This window comes from Gopherus evgoodei, chromosome 16 (genome assembly GCF_007399415.2).
Source record: "Gopherus evgoodei ecotype Sinaloan lineage chromosome 16, rGopEvg1_v1.p, whole genome shotgun sequence".
Classification (NCBI taxonomy): Eukaryota; Metazoa; Chordata; order Testudines; family Testudinidae; genus Gopherus; species Gopherus evgoodei.
The window spans coordinates 1,223,012-1,239,979 of NC_044337.1; the positions used below are offsets into that span (position 1 = coordinate 1,223,012).

At 48.5% G+C, this 16,968-nt stretch overlaps 1 protein-coding gene across 11 annotated transcripts in view; it reads left to right on the forward strand.

The window, feature by feature from the left end:
* PNPLA7 (patatin like phospholipase domain containing 7) overlaps positions 1 to 16,968 on the forward strand; it is a 387,559-nt gene that overhangs the window by 224,497 nt on the left and 146,094 nt on the right. For all 11 annotated transcript variants that reach the window (XM_030535369.1, XM_030535370.1, XM_030535368.1 and 8 more), the window contains one exon: positions 8,982 to 9,131. In XM_030535369.1, the coding sequence (XP_030391229.1) occupies positions 8,982 to 9,131 (150 nt within the window). The remainder of the gene's footprint in view (positions 1 to 8,981; positions 9,132 to 16,968) is intronic.

A 16,968-nucleotide genomic window follows, 5' to 3' on the forward strand; every position in this document is an offset into this window, starting at 1 on the left:
AATTCTTTAATTATTCTCGTGGATCTTCTCTGAATCCTCTCCAATTTACCAACATCCTTCTTGAATTGTGGAAATCAGAACTGGACACAGGATTCCAGCAGTGGTTGCACCAGTCCCAAATACAGAGGAAAAATAACCTCTCCACTTCTCAAGATTCCCCTCTTCATGCATACGAGGATCATATTAGCCCTTTTGGCCACAGTGTCACGTAGGAATTCATGTTCAGCTGATTATTCATTACGAACTCTGAATCTTGTTCAGAGTCGCTGTTTCTCAGGATAGAACCCCCTATTCTGTATGTATGGCCTTCATTCTTTGTTCCTAGATGTATATGTTTACAGTTAGACATATGAATACACACATTGTTTGCTTTTCCTCTGCTTACCAAGCAATCCAGATGGCTGTATATTAGTGACCTGTCCTCTTCATTGGTGTCATTTGCAAACTTTATCAGTGATGATTTTATGTTTTTTTCCAGCTCGTTAATCAAAATGTTAAATGGCATAGGGTGAAGAACTCAATCCCTGCAGGACCCCACTAGTGATAGTTCCCTATTTATAATACCCTTGTATCAGTTTAATACAGTTTAATCAATTTAATATTATACCTTTTTAGTTTTTTAATTAAAATATCATGCAGTACTTTACAGAAGTCTAAATATGTTACATCAACACTATTACTTGTATCAACCAGACTTGTAATCTCATCAAAAAAAGATATTGAGTTAGTTTGGTAGGATCTGTTTTCCATAAACCCATAAGTTTGTGCCAAGCCAACCAGCCAAAGTAAAAGGAGCATAGGGAACATGTGTTAACTATTTTCTGAACTGCGTAATATGAAAGTAGTGAGCATTTTGAACTTTGAACCCTCCCGATTTTCAAATTCACCAGAAACAAAAAGAAAAATATCTAATTGTGTTGTCTCTGTGTGTGTGTGTGTATTTGGGTGTTCAGATTGTTGCCCAAACGATAAATGAAATGTATATATGGTCAAATGAAAAATTGAATGCAAAAAATTTTCTCTTTAGTATCTACTGTGTGTTATATTTATATATTTATGATAATTTTCCAGGCTATTCTACAGCTGTTCCTTCAGAATTTTCCATAACCAGGGGTCTAGGGACCTGTGAAATGGGATAGAGATCATTAGACATAATTGATGCTTTTGACAAAGAAATAGCTCATTGTCTTGCTGGCTTGTGCTCCCTAACCAACAGAACAATTGGGGCTCTAAAGTTAGGCCCAATGTTAAGAGGTAGCAAGCAGGGTAATTGCCCAGGACCCCACCCCATAGGGGACTCTGTGAAGCTATCTTATAAGTGGTGGGGCTCGGCCTCTGGCTCCCACCCAGTGGTGGGGCCTCAGGGAGGGAGCGCTGTCACCACCCCCTGACTCACTTCAGTGAGTCACCCAGCCTGTGGGTCAGTATCAACTCCTCTGCACCCGCTTCTGGCCCCACCCCGAGAGACTGTTGCACACACCTTAGCCCCCGAAAACCTGGGAGGGGAGGAGTAGGTATTGGGGGAGTGCAACCAAAATTGTAACTCAAAGGGGGGACTTGGCTGAAAACATTTGAAAATCGCAAATTAAAACTGTATTGCAGAAAAAAATATTATTGCATTTTTTTGCAAACTCATTTGCTTACTGAATTGCAGCTTCATTGTGTTTCTATGATTTGTTACATCTGCACTTTGAAAGAACGAATTGCTCGCTGTAATGATCTCTTGTTCTCCCGCTTGGAGGGAGGCCATTCAGTCCAGTCCTGTATGGCCAGGACCAGAGTCTGCAGGACATCCATGAGCCCATAATAGGGCTGGGCAATCAATAGTCCCAGGCAGGCTTTAGCCTGGTTTTGGGTGGCTGTCAGCCCTTAAACCAAGTCTATCAGGGCTGGCTTTGGCCTGGGCAGAGCTCAGGCAGCCAGCAAACAGTCTACAGGTGAGCTGAGGCCTGGGCTTGAGTAGGCTAAGGTTGCCAACAAGCAAAACAGTCTTTCAGGGTTGGCGTTAGCCTGGGCATGGCTCAGGCAGCCAGCAAAGCAACAGTCTCTAAGGGTATGTCTACACTAGGAAATTAGGTCAAATTTATAGAAGTTGATCTTTAGAAAGCAATTTTATACAGTAGATTGTATATGTCCCCACTAAGAGCAGTAGGTCAGCAGAGTGCATCCTCAATACCGTGGCTAGCATTGATGCATGGAGTGGTGCACTGTGGATCGCTATCCCACAGTTCCCACAGTCTCTGCTGCCCGTTGGAATTCTGGGTTAAGCTCCCAATGCCTGATGGGGCAAAAACATTGTCGTGGGTGGTTTCCGGTACATGTCGTCAGTCGCCCCTCCCGCCGTGAAAGCAATGGCAGACAATTGTTTCGCGCCTTTTTTCTGTGCAGACGCCATACCACTCAGCTCAGCTCACCATCACTGCTGCTGTTGTGTCCTGGGTGCTGCTGGCAGCAGACGGTGCAGTAGGTCTGCAAACCATCGTCATCCTCCACTTCCGCTGCAACTCTGCTCTCCTGCTGTTGTAAATGAGCTCAGTCTCAATTGAGTAAATGAGCTCAGTCATCCACCGCTGCAACTTCTGGTGCCATGAATCCACCTCGCAGGTCCTCTCGTCGTTCGGTATAAACATCTATTCTCGTGGCATCCGTCATTATCCACTGCTTCCGCTGCAACTCTACTTTCCTGCTGACGCCATACCACGGCAAGCATGGAGCCCGCTCAGCTCACCGCTGCTGTTGTGAGCATTGTAAACACCTCGCACATTATCCTGCAGTATGTGCGGAACCTGCAAAAGCAGACAAGGAGGCGACGACAGGGCAATCACGATAGCGATGACGACATGGACACAGACTTCTCTCAAACCACGGCCCCTGGCAGTTTGAACATCATGGTGGTAATGGGGCAGGTTCTAGCCATGGAACACCGATTCTGGGCCCGGGAAACAAGCACAGACTGGTGGAACCGTATAGTGTTGCAGGTCTGGGATGATTCCCAGTGGCTGCAAAACTTTTGCATGCGTAAGGGCACTTCCGTGAAACTTTGTGACTTCCCTTCCCCTGCCCTGAAGCACAAGAATACCAAAACGAGAGCAGCCGTCACAGTTGAGAAGTGAGTGGCAATAGCCCTCTGGAAGCTTGCAACACCAGACAGCTAGCGGTCAGTCGGGAATCAATTTGGAGTGGGTAAATCTACTGTGGGGGCTGCTGTGCTGCAATCACTGAGCTGAGGGTAGTGACTCTGGGAAATGTGCAGGTCATAGTGGATGGCTTTGCTGCAATGGGATTCCCTAACTGTGGTGGAGAGATAGATGGAGTGCATATCCCTATCTTGGGACTGGACCAACTTGGCAGCTAGTACATAAACTGCAAGGGGTACTTTTCAATGGTGTTAAAAGCACTGGTGGATCACAAGGGATGTTTCACCGGCATCAACGTGGGATGGCTGGGAAAGGTACATGACAATCGCATCTTCAGGAACTCTGGTCTGTTTGAATAGCTACAGGAAGGGACTTATTTCCCAGACCAGAAAATAACTGTTGGGGGATGTTGAAATGCCTATAGTTATCCTTGGGGACCCAGCCTACCCCTTAATGCCATGGCTCATGAAGCCAGACATAGGCACCCTGGAGCTATTCAACTATAGGCTGAGCAAGTACAGAGTGGTGGTAGAATGTGCATTTGAACATTTAAAAGCACGCTGGCGCAGTTTAATGACTCGGTTAGACCTCAGCAAAACCAGTATTCTAATTGTTATTGCCGCTTGCTGTGAGCTCCACAATCTCTGTGAGAGTAAGGGGGAGACATTTATGCCGGAGTGGGAGGTTGAGGCAAATCGCCAGGCCACTGATTACGTGCGGCCAGACACCAGGGCAATTAGAAGAGCCAGCAGTGTGCACTGCATATCAGAGAAGCTTTGAAAACCAGTCTCATGACTGGCCAGGCTATGGTGAGACAATTCTGTTTGTTTCTCCTTGATGAAAACCCACACCCTTGGTTCACTCTACTTCCCTGTAAGCCAACCACCCTCCTCCTTTCCATCACCGCTTGCAGAGGCAATAAAGTCATTATTGTTTCAAATCATGTATTCTTTATTAATTCATCACCCAAATAGGAGGATAACTGCCAAGATAGCCCAGAACAGGTGGGGGAGGAGGGAAGGACAAGGCCATACTGCACTTCAAAACTTATTGAATGCCAACCTTCTGTTGCTTGGGCAGTCCTCTTGAGTGGAGTAGTTTGGTGCCCGGAGGCTGCCCCCCCACCCCCCTGTGTTCTTGGGCGTCTGGGTGAGGAGGCTATGGAACTAGGGGAGGAGGGCAGGTGGTTACACAGGGGCTGCAGCGGTGGTGTGTGCTCCTGCTGCCTTTCCTGCAGCTCCACCAGATGCCGGAGCGTATCAGTTTGATCCCCTAGTAGCCTCAGCATTGCATCCTGCCTCCTCTCATTGCACAGCTGCCACCTCTCCTCTTGCTCCCACCACCTCTGATCTTGCGCCCACCATCTCTCATCTCACTCAATCCCGCCTGTCCTTGCGTTCATTTTCTGCTTTTCTGGACTCTGACATTGTTTGCCTCCACGCATTCTGCTGAGCTCTTTCAATGCAGGAGGACTGTATGACCTCAGAGAACATTTCATCACGAGTACGTTGTCTGCACTAGCATCTGGGACGGAGATGATAGGGGGAGCATTGAAACATTCGCAGCCGCGGGAGGAAAAAAAGGGAGAATAGTATTTAAAAAGACACATTTTAGAGAACAATGGGTAGACTCTTTCACAGTGAACCAAGTTGTTAACATTACATAGCACAGATGCTTTCAGTACAAGGTCGCATTTTGCCTCTTATATTGAGGGCCTGCCAGTTTGGTGTGAGAGATCACAGACGCAGGGCCGGGCAATAGAATTCGGTTTGCAGGCAGACATGGTAAGCCACAGTCTTTTGCCTTCTTCAGCCTTCATAACATGTGGGAATGGTTTCAAACAGCAGCACCTCCTTTCCCATACCAAGCACCCATTGGGTTGGCCATTTAATAGGAGGGGCTATACTGGCCGTAAATGGATCCCAAGTCTTCAGGGCAAAGTAATCATTAAACACACTTGCTTTTAAACCATGCATTATATTTACAAAGGTACACTCACCAGAGGTGCCTTCTCTGGCTTCATGGTCTGTGAGCCCACCTTGGGAGGATTGGGAGGGTATTGGCTCCAGGGTGATACAGTTCCTGGCTTGGTTCCAGATGATAAACAGTTCTTGGCTGTCAGGGAGAATGTTTTCTCCGCTTACGTGCTGTGCGCTATGCTCCTCCTCCTCCACCTCGTCATATTCCTCATCCCTGTTGCATGAGATTCCCCTCTTGCAGGTGTCCATGGACAGGGGTAGAGTAGTGGTAGGGCCTCACTTCTAGAATTGCATGCAGCTCACCATAGAAGTTGCATGTCTGGGGCTCTGATCCGGAGCGGCCATTTGCCTCTTTTTGGTTTTTTGGTAGGCTTGCCTGACCTCCTTAATTTTCACATAGCACTGGTACAGGTCCCTATTGTAACCTCTGTCCATCATACCCTTGGAGATATTTTCAAATATTTTGGCATTTAGTCTTTTGGAACAGAGTTCTGATAGAATGGATTCATCTCCCCATACAGTGATCAGATCCAGTACGTTCCGTTCAGTCCATGCTGGAGCTCTTTTGCGATTCTGGGACTGCATGGTCACCTGTGCTGATGAGGAGGGCTTGTAAGGGAAGCTCCTCTTCAGAGCTAGAGTCTCCTTGCACAGTGTAGGGAGTCAGCCACCCCGGCGTGGGGTGATAGGGAGACGTGGGCCCACCGTACTCCACCGCTTCCCCGCTCAGGGCCCTGGCAGGGGCAGGATTGCCCCCCGCCCCCTGCATCGACGGAGATCCAACCACAACACGCTGACTGAGCCACATCTGGCTCTGCAGCCAGCTGCTCCGTCGCTGCTCCGGGCCACTTCCTGCCACTCCAGGGTTCAGTACCTCTGGCCTCCAGGCCTCTTCCAGCTACTTGGGGTACACAGCAGCAGGAACTCCAGGCCAGTCCTCGTCAGTTTCCATGGATTGGGGCAGCCAGCTGAGGGTTCCTCTCGGGGATGCAGCCGAAGCAGCAGATCATCCTTCTCCTCTGCGGGCTCCCCTCCAACTGTGCTGCAGGGCCAGCCTTTTATACTTCTGGCCACGCCCCAGTACTTCCAGCAAGGTGAGCGGGATCTAGGCTCTGCACTTCAAGGAGAGTGTAAGGATCCTTCGCTCTCCTGCTCGGAGGGAGGCCACTTGGCCTCACTACACTCGCGTACGATTGGTGTTGGATTGAAGAGAGAGTGGAGTAAAATTAGGGGATCATGGAGGTGAGTTCAGGATTTGGGGTGTTTGAAAAAAATACTTTTCTTTTCTGTTAAAATTACATTATGTTTAACTTAAACAAAATCACTAATAAGTTATATAAAATTAAGGAGGGAAAAGTAGAGCCAGAGATGAAATGCTCATATTCCAGTGGTGCTTAAAAAAGATGTGCTTCTGAGGAACAGGTCAAACGCTTGGGAAAATATCCTAAATTAGCTACATTCTTCACACCATAAGAGGCAGAAAGTGGGGAGTGTTTGACTTCTGTCACCCTGTCCACTGAGAAGTCACCTTTGAATTTTGAGGAGCAAGCTGAAACTGGGGAAAAGGTTCAGGCCAAATCTGAGGACACTGAACTGTGAGGCGAGTCCACTGAGGTCATTCTGACATTGTCTGATGACCCAACACTATCGCCAGAAAGAATAAATGACAACCAGAGATGTGAACTTGTTCAGAGCAGGCCAAACAAATACTGGATATTGAATTCCCAAAAAAAAAAAGATGCTGTTCCCGATGCTTTACAAAGGCGAACTATTAGATTAACCTTAAAAATGGTGACACAATTCTCTGATCATGGCTTCTGTTTTCAGTGTCAGAAGATAAAGTATTTTTTGTTTTTGTTGTACTCTTTCTGGAAAATGCAATCATTCCTTTTTGAAGGACACCTTCAGTGCATGGAAGTGCATTCATTCTTGTCTCGAAGAGCGTGAATGCTTCTCAGCACATTTGTGCAGTATGGAGGCATGGCGGAATCTGAAAGCAGGGATCAGTGACTGTCAGTAACTCTCAGTGTTGTTAATCTTTGTCAACTGGGGTGTCTAATTTGCCTCTGGTGATGTTAAACTACATCGACGCTGAAAAGTTGTTGGATCTATACCCAAACCTAAACATTGCATTGCATCTCCTTTTGACTGTACCCATAACCGTGGCCTCAGGAGAGAGAAGCTTCTCACATTTAAAGTTACTGAAGATTTATTCACAAGGTTATCTGAATGGTCTGTCTGAGACTTCAGTTGAACATGAAATTTGTTGCAAGTTTGACATCTCTAAAATAATTGAAGAATTTGCCTCCTCAAAAGCAAGGAGGGTCCACTTCTAAGTGATTTAGATGAGTTTGTCAGTGTGTTCTGATTTGGTTATTTTCTTGCATAAAATTCATTTTATACTGTATTACTATGGTTATTATGAGTGGCAATAGTAGCAGTAATCATAGTAGTATGCTCCTGGGGGAATTTTGCACCACTGCAGTTTTCAGCACAGCCTGAAGGAAGGAGTTGGCGTGCAGGAAACTCCCTACAACCCTGGGACCCAGCATCAGGCCGTTTCTCCCTCTGGACCCCTAGGCTCTTGAGGGTTGGAGTGCAGGTGTCTGGCCTGAGGCAGGGGCACCCTGTGGCTGGAATCTTAGGGAGAAGGGGTGCGGGTATCTGGGTTGGGTGCGTGCTCCGTGGCTGGGCTCTGGGGGTGAGGGAGGGAGCAGAGAAACAGGAACTCGGTTGTGTAGGGGTTTCTTTAACTGTACTCCTGGAGGAATTTTTGTGTGTGTCTGTATTGTTACACACACACTTGCTGACAGGTATTTTGAAATAAATTACCAAAATAATTGAAATTAGCGTGATTTATATAATGTTATTTTGACAAATAAAATATGCAGAATTTTGCAGAATTTTAAAATATCGGGTGCAGCATTTTTTTGTCACTGTATTTCCCCAAAAGTAGTAGTAATATGACTGTTCTGATATTGATCAAAACATTCCAGAAATCCAATGTGTAAGCCGGTAAGGAAGGCAGAATGAGGTCCCACTCCTTAGTTTCTGTCCTGGGCCCCAGTGAGTCTAACGCCAGCTTGTGTAAAGTAGGAATCTTCACGTTTAATACCAGAAAGTAAAGTACTGCAGGGTTCTGGTAAGATATGCTTGTTCACTCACATTAATGCAGACATCAAGAAAGCTGCTTAATAGGAACCTGCAGTTATTAGTGTGAAAAGTGTGAGAGCACTTTCTTTGTTGTGGAACTGGTCCCTTCCTTATCATGTTCCCTCAGTGGTCTGGAATTCCCCACCACAAATGTAAAAAGAAAGGACAATGGAGATTTCAAATGTTAATATGGACCATATCTGAAATGACCTCCTGGATATTTATTTCCCTGATTGGGAAGACTATACAAAGTGTGGGTTGATTCTTGGAATCCTTTGACTCATGGAAATAGGTTGTTGTTTTTCGTTAACTAAATGAGTTCTTTCCCAGGCCAAGAGGATGCCTGCTGTCTAAGTTCATTATGCCAGGGCTGAGCTCTGATAGGTTGAGAAGCATCTTCCATCTCTCAGGAGAGTCTGGATTAGGTGAAAATGCATCCCACTTCACCTAGTCTCAGAATCTGAATTCTGACATTGCCTGAATTTTACCCACAGCCTGCCCCTTCAGTAACTGAAAATAAGAGTCTGCATGCAGCCTGTATAGAATGGAATAGTCTGTAATCTTCACCTTGGCATAAATAGAGAATATTATGCATCTAATAGATTAAATAATTCAATAATTATTTCCCTGTAGCCTGACAATTGAAAAGGAGACCTAGTACCAAGTGGGGATGCAGCTTTCTGGTTGGCTAATTACATAATTTTTTTGGCAGGTCATCCTCTTGGATTACATACCACTAGCAGCCAGTGGGATGCTGGAAATCCTGCCAACAACCTCTCCACCGTAGCAATCATGCCAGTGTCTGAAGAGGTACCACTTACTGCCTTTACTTTGGAGCTCAAACACGCTCTCAGCGCTATTGGTAAGAGCTTGTCTGCAAATGTTACTGCAAATTGTAATGTTCTGGCAAAGCATCAGTCAGGCTGTCTATCACTGTGTATGACAGGCTGCTGCTTGGGTTTGGAAGGGAAATTGCACAACGAAGGCACAGAATGAGGCATTTTATTAGGTAAAAGAAAATCATGTCTGTTGTCATGAAAGTCTTTTCCCAGGATTTTAAAAACTAATTATTCCTTCTTTTAATTAATCCTTTCTCTCTTGCTTTTAATGTAATTGGAGAAACTCCATGGTACAGTGCAAGCCCTGTGATTCCTGAGAGGCATCAGAACTCAGCCAGTAATATGCTTTAGTTATTGTAATCAGGGGGAGTTCCAGGAGTTGCTGTTCCAAACAAGATTGTCCTTTGAAACGCACAGTCTTGTGAATGTGTGACACCAAATCTTTGTTTAGGGTTTTCAAAAGTTGTAGAGGTGCCCTTGAGCCTCGTTTGTTTGCTTCATCCTGGTTCCTAGCCCTGTGTATTGTGGGCTTGGGCCTTCTCAGTGTTGGATGGGTTAGTTCTTCTTCGAGTGCTTGCTCATATCGATTCCAGTTAGGTGTGCACGCGCCGCGTGCATGTTCCTCGGAAGATTTTTACCCTAGCAACACTCGGTGGGTTGGCTGGGTCATCCCCTGGAGTGGCACCGTTATGGCGCTGGATATATATACCCCTGCCGACCCAACGGCCCTTCAGTTCCTTCTTACCGCCCCTGACGGCCGTTGGAACTGTGGAGCGCAGCTTTGCTGATCTCTACGTCCCTAGCTACTCACAGTTATTTTCAACTACTGGTGCGGGTCATACAATCCATCGGAAAACCGGCCCTGGTAAGGCCACCTTCCGTTGGTCCAACAGAGAGACGTCGTTCAAGATCACGGTCTCGCAGATGCTCTCGATCACGCCGTTCCCGCTTCCGGCGCTGCTGGCAGTCCCAGCACCGCTCTCCATCACGGTACTGGTCACATTCACGGCACCGTTCGACATCTCGTTCGCCGGCTGGATACTCCCGGTACCGATCTAACTTATGGCACCGCCCTTGGCACCATGTATCCCACAGTCGCTGCAGACGAAGGGACTTGAGATCCCGGTCGACCTCCCGGTACCGCCCCGGGAGGGCGGGTAGAAGGTCCCAGTCTCGCTCGCGGTACCATTATAGCTCCCAGTACCGCTCCCCGGTACCACCCCGGGATCAAGCATCCAGAACAGTGGCGCCCTCCCAGGGTCTATCGGCACCGCCGTAGCCATCGAGACACACATCGGTGTCATCGCAGGCAGATAGCGCATCCTATCCTCAGGAGCGTGACTCTGCCATCCCCAGCTATATATTCCCAGAGAGCCAGAGCCACGAGCAAGGGCCTCATCACTGGTCCTTCTGGACACCGTGGGCATACCACCAGGCCCAAGGTGCTCCATCAGTGGCTCCACGGTCGGTCCCGTCAGAACACCGGGTACCAGAGGTGACAGTAAGCCTCCCTCTCCCCCCCCCACGGGCATGGATGAGGCTCCAATACCATCTGCAGGCACCGAGGTTCCACCTGACACAGATGCCACTCCTCAAGTGCAGGAGCCCCCACATGACTCCCTGGTCCCGGGCCTCTCCTCCTCGCCTGACGAGGCGGTGGCGGGAACATCCTCCTCAGGCCCTCCACCAATTGATCTCAGGGCCCATCAAGACCTTTCGAGACGAGAGGCTCAGAATATGAACTTACAGGTGGAGGAGGTCCATGAAAAAGAGGACTCTGTCATGGACATCCTATCGGCTGATGCACCTACTAGAGTGGCTCTTCCATTTATCCGCACCATACAGGCTAATGCGGATACCATTTGGCAATCCCCAGCCTTGATTCCACCTACAGCAAGGGGAGTAGAGAGAAAATATATGGTCCCCTCAAAGGGGTATGAATATCTCTACATTCACCCACCTCCTTGCTCTTTAGTGGTGCAATCAGGTGAACGAGGGGGAGCGTCATGGCCAGCAAGCCCTGGCTGCTAAGTCAAAGGAGGCTAGACGCATGGACCTCCTAGGCCGCAAAATATACTCGGCAGGGAGCGTCCAACTTAGGGTGGCAAACCAACAAGCCCTCCTAAGTACATCTAACTTTACCATGTGGGTGTCCCTGGGGAATTTTATGGAGCTTCTTCCCCAGGAATCCCATCAAGAATTTATGGCCCTGCTTTGAGGAGGATAAAAAGGTAGCAAGAACCTCCCTCCAAGCCTCTCTGGATGCAGCGGACTCTGCAGCCAGAACTCTGGCGTCAGGAGTGACGATGAGGCATATCTCCTGGCTCCAGGTATCAGGCCTTTCCCCTGAATTACAACAAACTATTCAGGATTTGCCCTTTGAAGGCCAGGGCCTGTTCTCAGATAAAACTGACCCCAGATTGCAAACTCTGAAGGACAATCATGTTATAATGCTCTTGCTGGGTATGCACACGTCAGTGACCCAACGCAGGGCCTTCCGGCCCCAGCCACACCACCTAACGCCCCGCCTAGGCTGCGTCAGGACTTTAGCAGAAGGCGTGGTAGAGGGAATCATCAGAGACAGTCTGGCCCTCAAGGAGGTCAAAATCAGGTGCCCCCTAAACCACCAGCAGGGCCCAAGCAGAACTTTTGATGGGACGCCTGAGGGTGGCCCACCAGTTGCTCTACTGGATCCTTCTCCTGCCTTTTTCAACCGCCTCTCACAATTCCTCCCTACCTGGTCCTGACTAACTTCAGATCATTGGGTCCTGCGCATGGTGGAAGTGGGATACTACCTTCAGTTTGTTTCAACCCCGCCTTCCCACCCTCTATCCCCGTCCCTCTTCAGGGACCCCCTCACAAACAATTCCTCTTACGAGAGGTCCAGTCGCTCTTAGCCATGGGAGCCATAGAGGAGGTGCCAAAAGACATGAGGGGCAAGAGGTTTTATTCCCGCTACTTCCTAATCCCCAAGGCAAAGGGAGGTCTACGACCAATCCTAGACCTACGAGAACTCAACACATTCATGATAAAGCTGAAGTTCCGCATGGTAACCCTGGGGACCATTATCCCATCCCTGGATCTGGGAGACCGGTATGCCGCCCTCAATATGAAGGACGCATATTTCCACATCGCAATTTACCCACCACACAGACGGTACCTCCGTTTAGTGGTCAACCATCAACACTTTCAGTTCACTGTACTTCAGTTTGGCCTTTCTACAGCTTTGCGTGTGTTCACAAAATGCATGGCTGTAGTCGCCGGCGTCGTCGGGTACACGTCTACCTGTATCTCGACGATTGGCTCATTCGAGGGACTTCCCAGTTACAAGTGTCGCAGCATCTGTGCATCATCAAAGACCTCTTCGGGAGCCTAGGTCTGATGAGCAACACAGAGAAGTCTACTCTGACACCTAGGCAGAGAATACACTTCATAGGAGTGGTTCTGGACTCCAATCTGGCCAGAGTCTGCCTTCCGCAGTCACGTTTTCAAGCAATGGCTTCAATTATTCGAGGTCTTCAAACCTTCCAGACAACATCGGTGCGAACCTCCCTCAGCCTAGTAGGTCACATGGCCTCCTGCACCTTCGTGACCAAGCACGCGAGGCTACGCCTCCGTCCCTTTCAAACCTGGCTTGCTTCAATATACCAACCATGCAGAGACAGCCTGGACTCAGTGCTCACTATTCCCTGGAAGGTTCTGGGCTCCCTAACCTGGTGGCTAAACCCCACTCTAGTCTGTGCAGAGATGCCATTCCACCCACCGCAACCCTCGATGGCCCTAACTATGGACGCGTCATCTCTGGGTTGGGGTGCCCACCTCGAGGGCCTTCGCACTCAAGGCCTCTGGTCGCCTCAAGAGCTGGCCTTGCACATCAGTGTGCGGGAGCTGAGAGCGATCCGTCTCGCATGCCAGGTGTTTCAAGACCATCTCCAAGGCCGTTGTGTATCAGTGTTCATGGACAACACAACGGCCATGTTTTACATAAACAAGCAGGGCGGAGCACGCTCCTCCCTCCTTTGTCAAGAAGCCTTCCACCTCTGGGACTTTTGCATAGCCCACTCGATCAATTTGGTAGCGTCTTTTCTCCCAGGAGTCCAGAACACTCTGGCGGATCACCTCAGCAGATCCTTCCTGTCTCAAGAGCGGTTGATTCATCTGGACGTCATCCATTCTGTTTTCCGGAAGTGGGGGTTTCCCCACATAGACCTCTTTTTGCCTCCTGAGAGAACAGGAAATGCCAGGTGTTTTGTTCCTTCCAGGGATGCTCTCCGGGCTCCCTCTCAGATGCATTCCTGATCCCGTGGAAGAGGCATCTACTCTATGCCTTCCCACCGTTTCCGCTCATCCACAGAGTCTTACTCAAGCTCCGCAGGGATAGCGCCCACCTGATCCTGATTGCTCCAGCGTGGCCGAGGCAGCACTGGTACACCATGTTGTTTGACCTCTCAGTAGCAGACCCGATTCCCCTGCCACTCTGGCCGGATCTCCTAACACAGGACTTGGGCCGGCTTCACCATCCGGACCTGCAGTGTCTTCACCTCACAGCATGGTTGCTGCATGGTTGAGCCAGTCGGAGTTGCGTTGGTCTGCCTCGGTCCAACAGGTGCTCTTGGGCAGTAGGAAGCCTTCCACTAGGATGACATATCTGGCCAAGTGGAAGCATTTCTCCTGCTGGTGCGCTCAGCGTAACTCAGTCCCCAGGCAGGTGTCCTTTCCTACTGTCCTGGACTACCTCTGATCTCTGAAAGAACAGGGCCTAGCGGTCTCTTCCATAAAGGTGCATCTGACAGCCATCTTCACCTTCGACCCAGGGGAAAATGGCCGATCAATCTCTCACCCCATAGTTTCAAGGTTCCTCAAGGGATTGGAACGTTTGTACCCTCAAGTCAGACACCCGACCCCTACCTGAGATCTCAACCTGGTGCTAGCCAAGCTTATGGGTGCTTCTTTCGAACCACTGGCCACCTGCTCGCTGCTGTACCTTTCCTGGAAGACAGCCTTCCTCATCGCTATTACTTCGGCAAGACGAGTATCTGAGCTTCGGGCCTTGACAGCGGACCCCCTGTATACATTATTCCATAAGGACAAGGTACAGCTGCGACCACACCCCTTCTTCCTCCCTAAAGTGATGTCCGCCTTTCATGTCAATCAAGACATCTTCCTCCCAGTCTTTTTCCCAAAGCCGCACCCATCGCATTGGGAACAACAGTTGCACATCCTAAACGTTCACAGGGCTCTTGCCTTGTATATCAAGAGAACCAAACCCTTCCGAAGGTCACCTCAGCAATTTGTAGCTGTGGCAGACTGGATGGAAGGCCTGCCGGTCTCATCCCAACGAATTTCATCTTGGGTAACATCCTGCTCCGTACATGCTATGATTTGGCTCACGTTCTGACTAGCCACCTCACCGCCCATTCTACTCGGGCTCAAGCTTCATCTGCCGCCTTCCTGGCCCATGTTCCCATCCAGGAAATATGTCGGGCAGCGACCTGGTCATCGGTTCACACCTTTGCCTCACATTACGCATTGGTTCAACAGTCCAGAGATGATGCAGCATTTGGCTCAGCAGTTTTGCATTCTGCAACATCTCACTCCGACCCCACTGCGTAGGGAAGGCTTGGGAATCACCTAATTGGAATCGATATGAGCAATCACTCGAAGAAAAGACGGTTACTCATCTTTGTAACTGTTGTTCTTCGAGAGGTGTTGCTCATATCCATTCCAAACCCGCCCTTCTTCCCCTCTGTCGGAGTAACTGGCAAGAAGGAACTGAGGTGCTGTTGCGTCGGCAAGGGTATATATCCAGCGCCATAACGGCATCACTCCAGGGGGCCACCCAGCCGACCCACCGAGTGTTGCTAGGGTAAAAATCTTCCAACGAACGTGCACGTGGCGCGCACACACGTAATTGGAATGGATATGAGCAACACATCTCGAAGAACAACAGTTACAAAGGTGAGTAACAGTCTTTTTCCACTTATCTGAAGAAATTTAACTAGGAAAAATGGGCATGTTGGTAGCATGTCTCAGCATTGGAGCCAACTGGCACCACAGTTACCAACCTGCTGTGGAGTGTTTATGGCATTACTGTAAGCTTTCCTGCGAGTCATGTCCGTTTACAGGTTATTTCCACAGAATAAAATAGAATGCGAGGAAAACATAAAGGTTATGTGCCATTCCCTGCTTACCGCATCGTCATTTTTTACTGAGTCCATGATTGTACATGTTAGAGCTGCTGACCCCATGTCATTTTATTCAAAGGAAAGAGAAGAGGATGGTAGTACAGTGGAGATTAGGGCAATTTATGTGAAAGATAAGTTTTTTCTGCTAAAGGGACATTACTGTCATGCCTATGGAATTGTTGCCCTGTAACATTTTAAGGCTTATTTTCAAATCCCTTCCATCGACACCAGTTTTTCTTTCAGGAAAAACACACACCAACCTGTTGCTTGTGAGAGTCCCATAAAAAAGAAGGTACACGTGTTCACTCATGTACATGGTGCATTAATAATAATCACCATGCACTAGGGGTCTGACCGAGTGCCTGGTGGCATCATTGGAGGATTTCAGTTGGTATTGGACGAGCCCTGTGAGTCAGAGGGCACATGTGCACCTATTTTACTGGCATTTTGTAAGAAACATTGGACAAATTTCTAGTTTTATGTTTTCTGGTGACATGAATGTTCAGTTTGAAAGCGATACCCAGAAAGAACACTGAAGGCCGTGTCTTAGAGAGAAGGATCCCTGTTGTAGTTAGTCAGTTCTTTAGACATAACACCAGGGGTGGCTCTATGTATTTTGCCGCCCCAAGCATGGCAGTCAGGTGGCTTTCGGTGGCGCGCCTATGGGAGGTCCTCTGGTAACATGGATTTGGCAGCATGCTCTTGGTAGGTCCGCCGGTTCCACAGCTTCGGTGGGTCTGCCGGTCCTGCGCCTTTGGCATGCCCACCGCTGAATTAACGTCGAAGCCGTGGAACCGGCAGACCTCCCACAGGCAAGCCACCAAAGGCAGCCTGACTGCCGCCCTCATGGTGACCGGCCGGCCGTCCCCACAGCTTGCCGCCCTAGGCATGTGCTTGGTGTGCTGGTGCCTGGAGCTGCCCCTGCATAACACCTTCAACAGTAACCCTTTGATCTAATTTCTTTAGTGTAAGAAGTTGTCATCGCGATGCATATGCATAGAGAGGACTTAGGTATGGAGAACTTGAAACTTGAGGGAAAACATTGTGTTTTGTGCCTTCAATAATAATAATCCTGTCATGAGCTAATACGCTGCCCTACGTAATTACCAAGTGGAGAGACATGGATGTCTGACTATCTCCCTTTTTAAAAACAAAAAAAACAAAAAAACAAAAAAACAATTTAGTTGAACAGCAAATGATTCATCAAGACCAGCTATCCCGTTCACACTCCATATGTTTGAGCAGGTAATATTTCATTATATCAGGTTTTCATCACAAATCCTTCGTATATTCAAATCCAAACAACTAGCTGGTCATGAGAATGTCTGGATTTCTGAAAAACAAGGGGGGTAAAGTAATATATTTTATTGGACCAACTTCTGTTGGTGAGAGAGACAAGCTTTCAAGCCACACAACCCAGATCTGTATTACTTCGGTATAACTCATGTCGCTCAGAGGTGTGAATAAGCCACCGACCAATGTACTTTACAGCAGCCTAAGTGCCCATGTGGACAGTGTTATGTTGGCGAGAGAGCTTCTCCTGCTGACATATCTACCACTGTTGTGGAGGTGAATTTATTATTCTGATGGAAGAGTTCTCTCCCATTGGCACAGAACATCCTCACTGGACACGCTACAGCAATACAGCTGCATTGATGTAGCGCTTCTAGTGTAG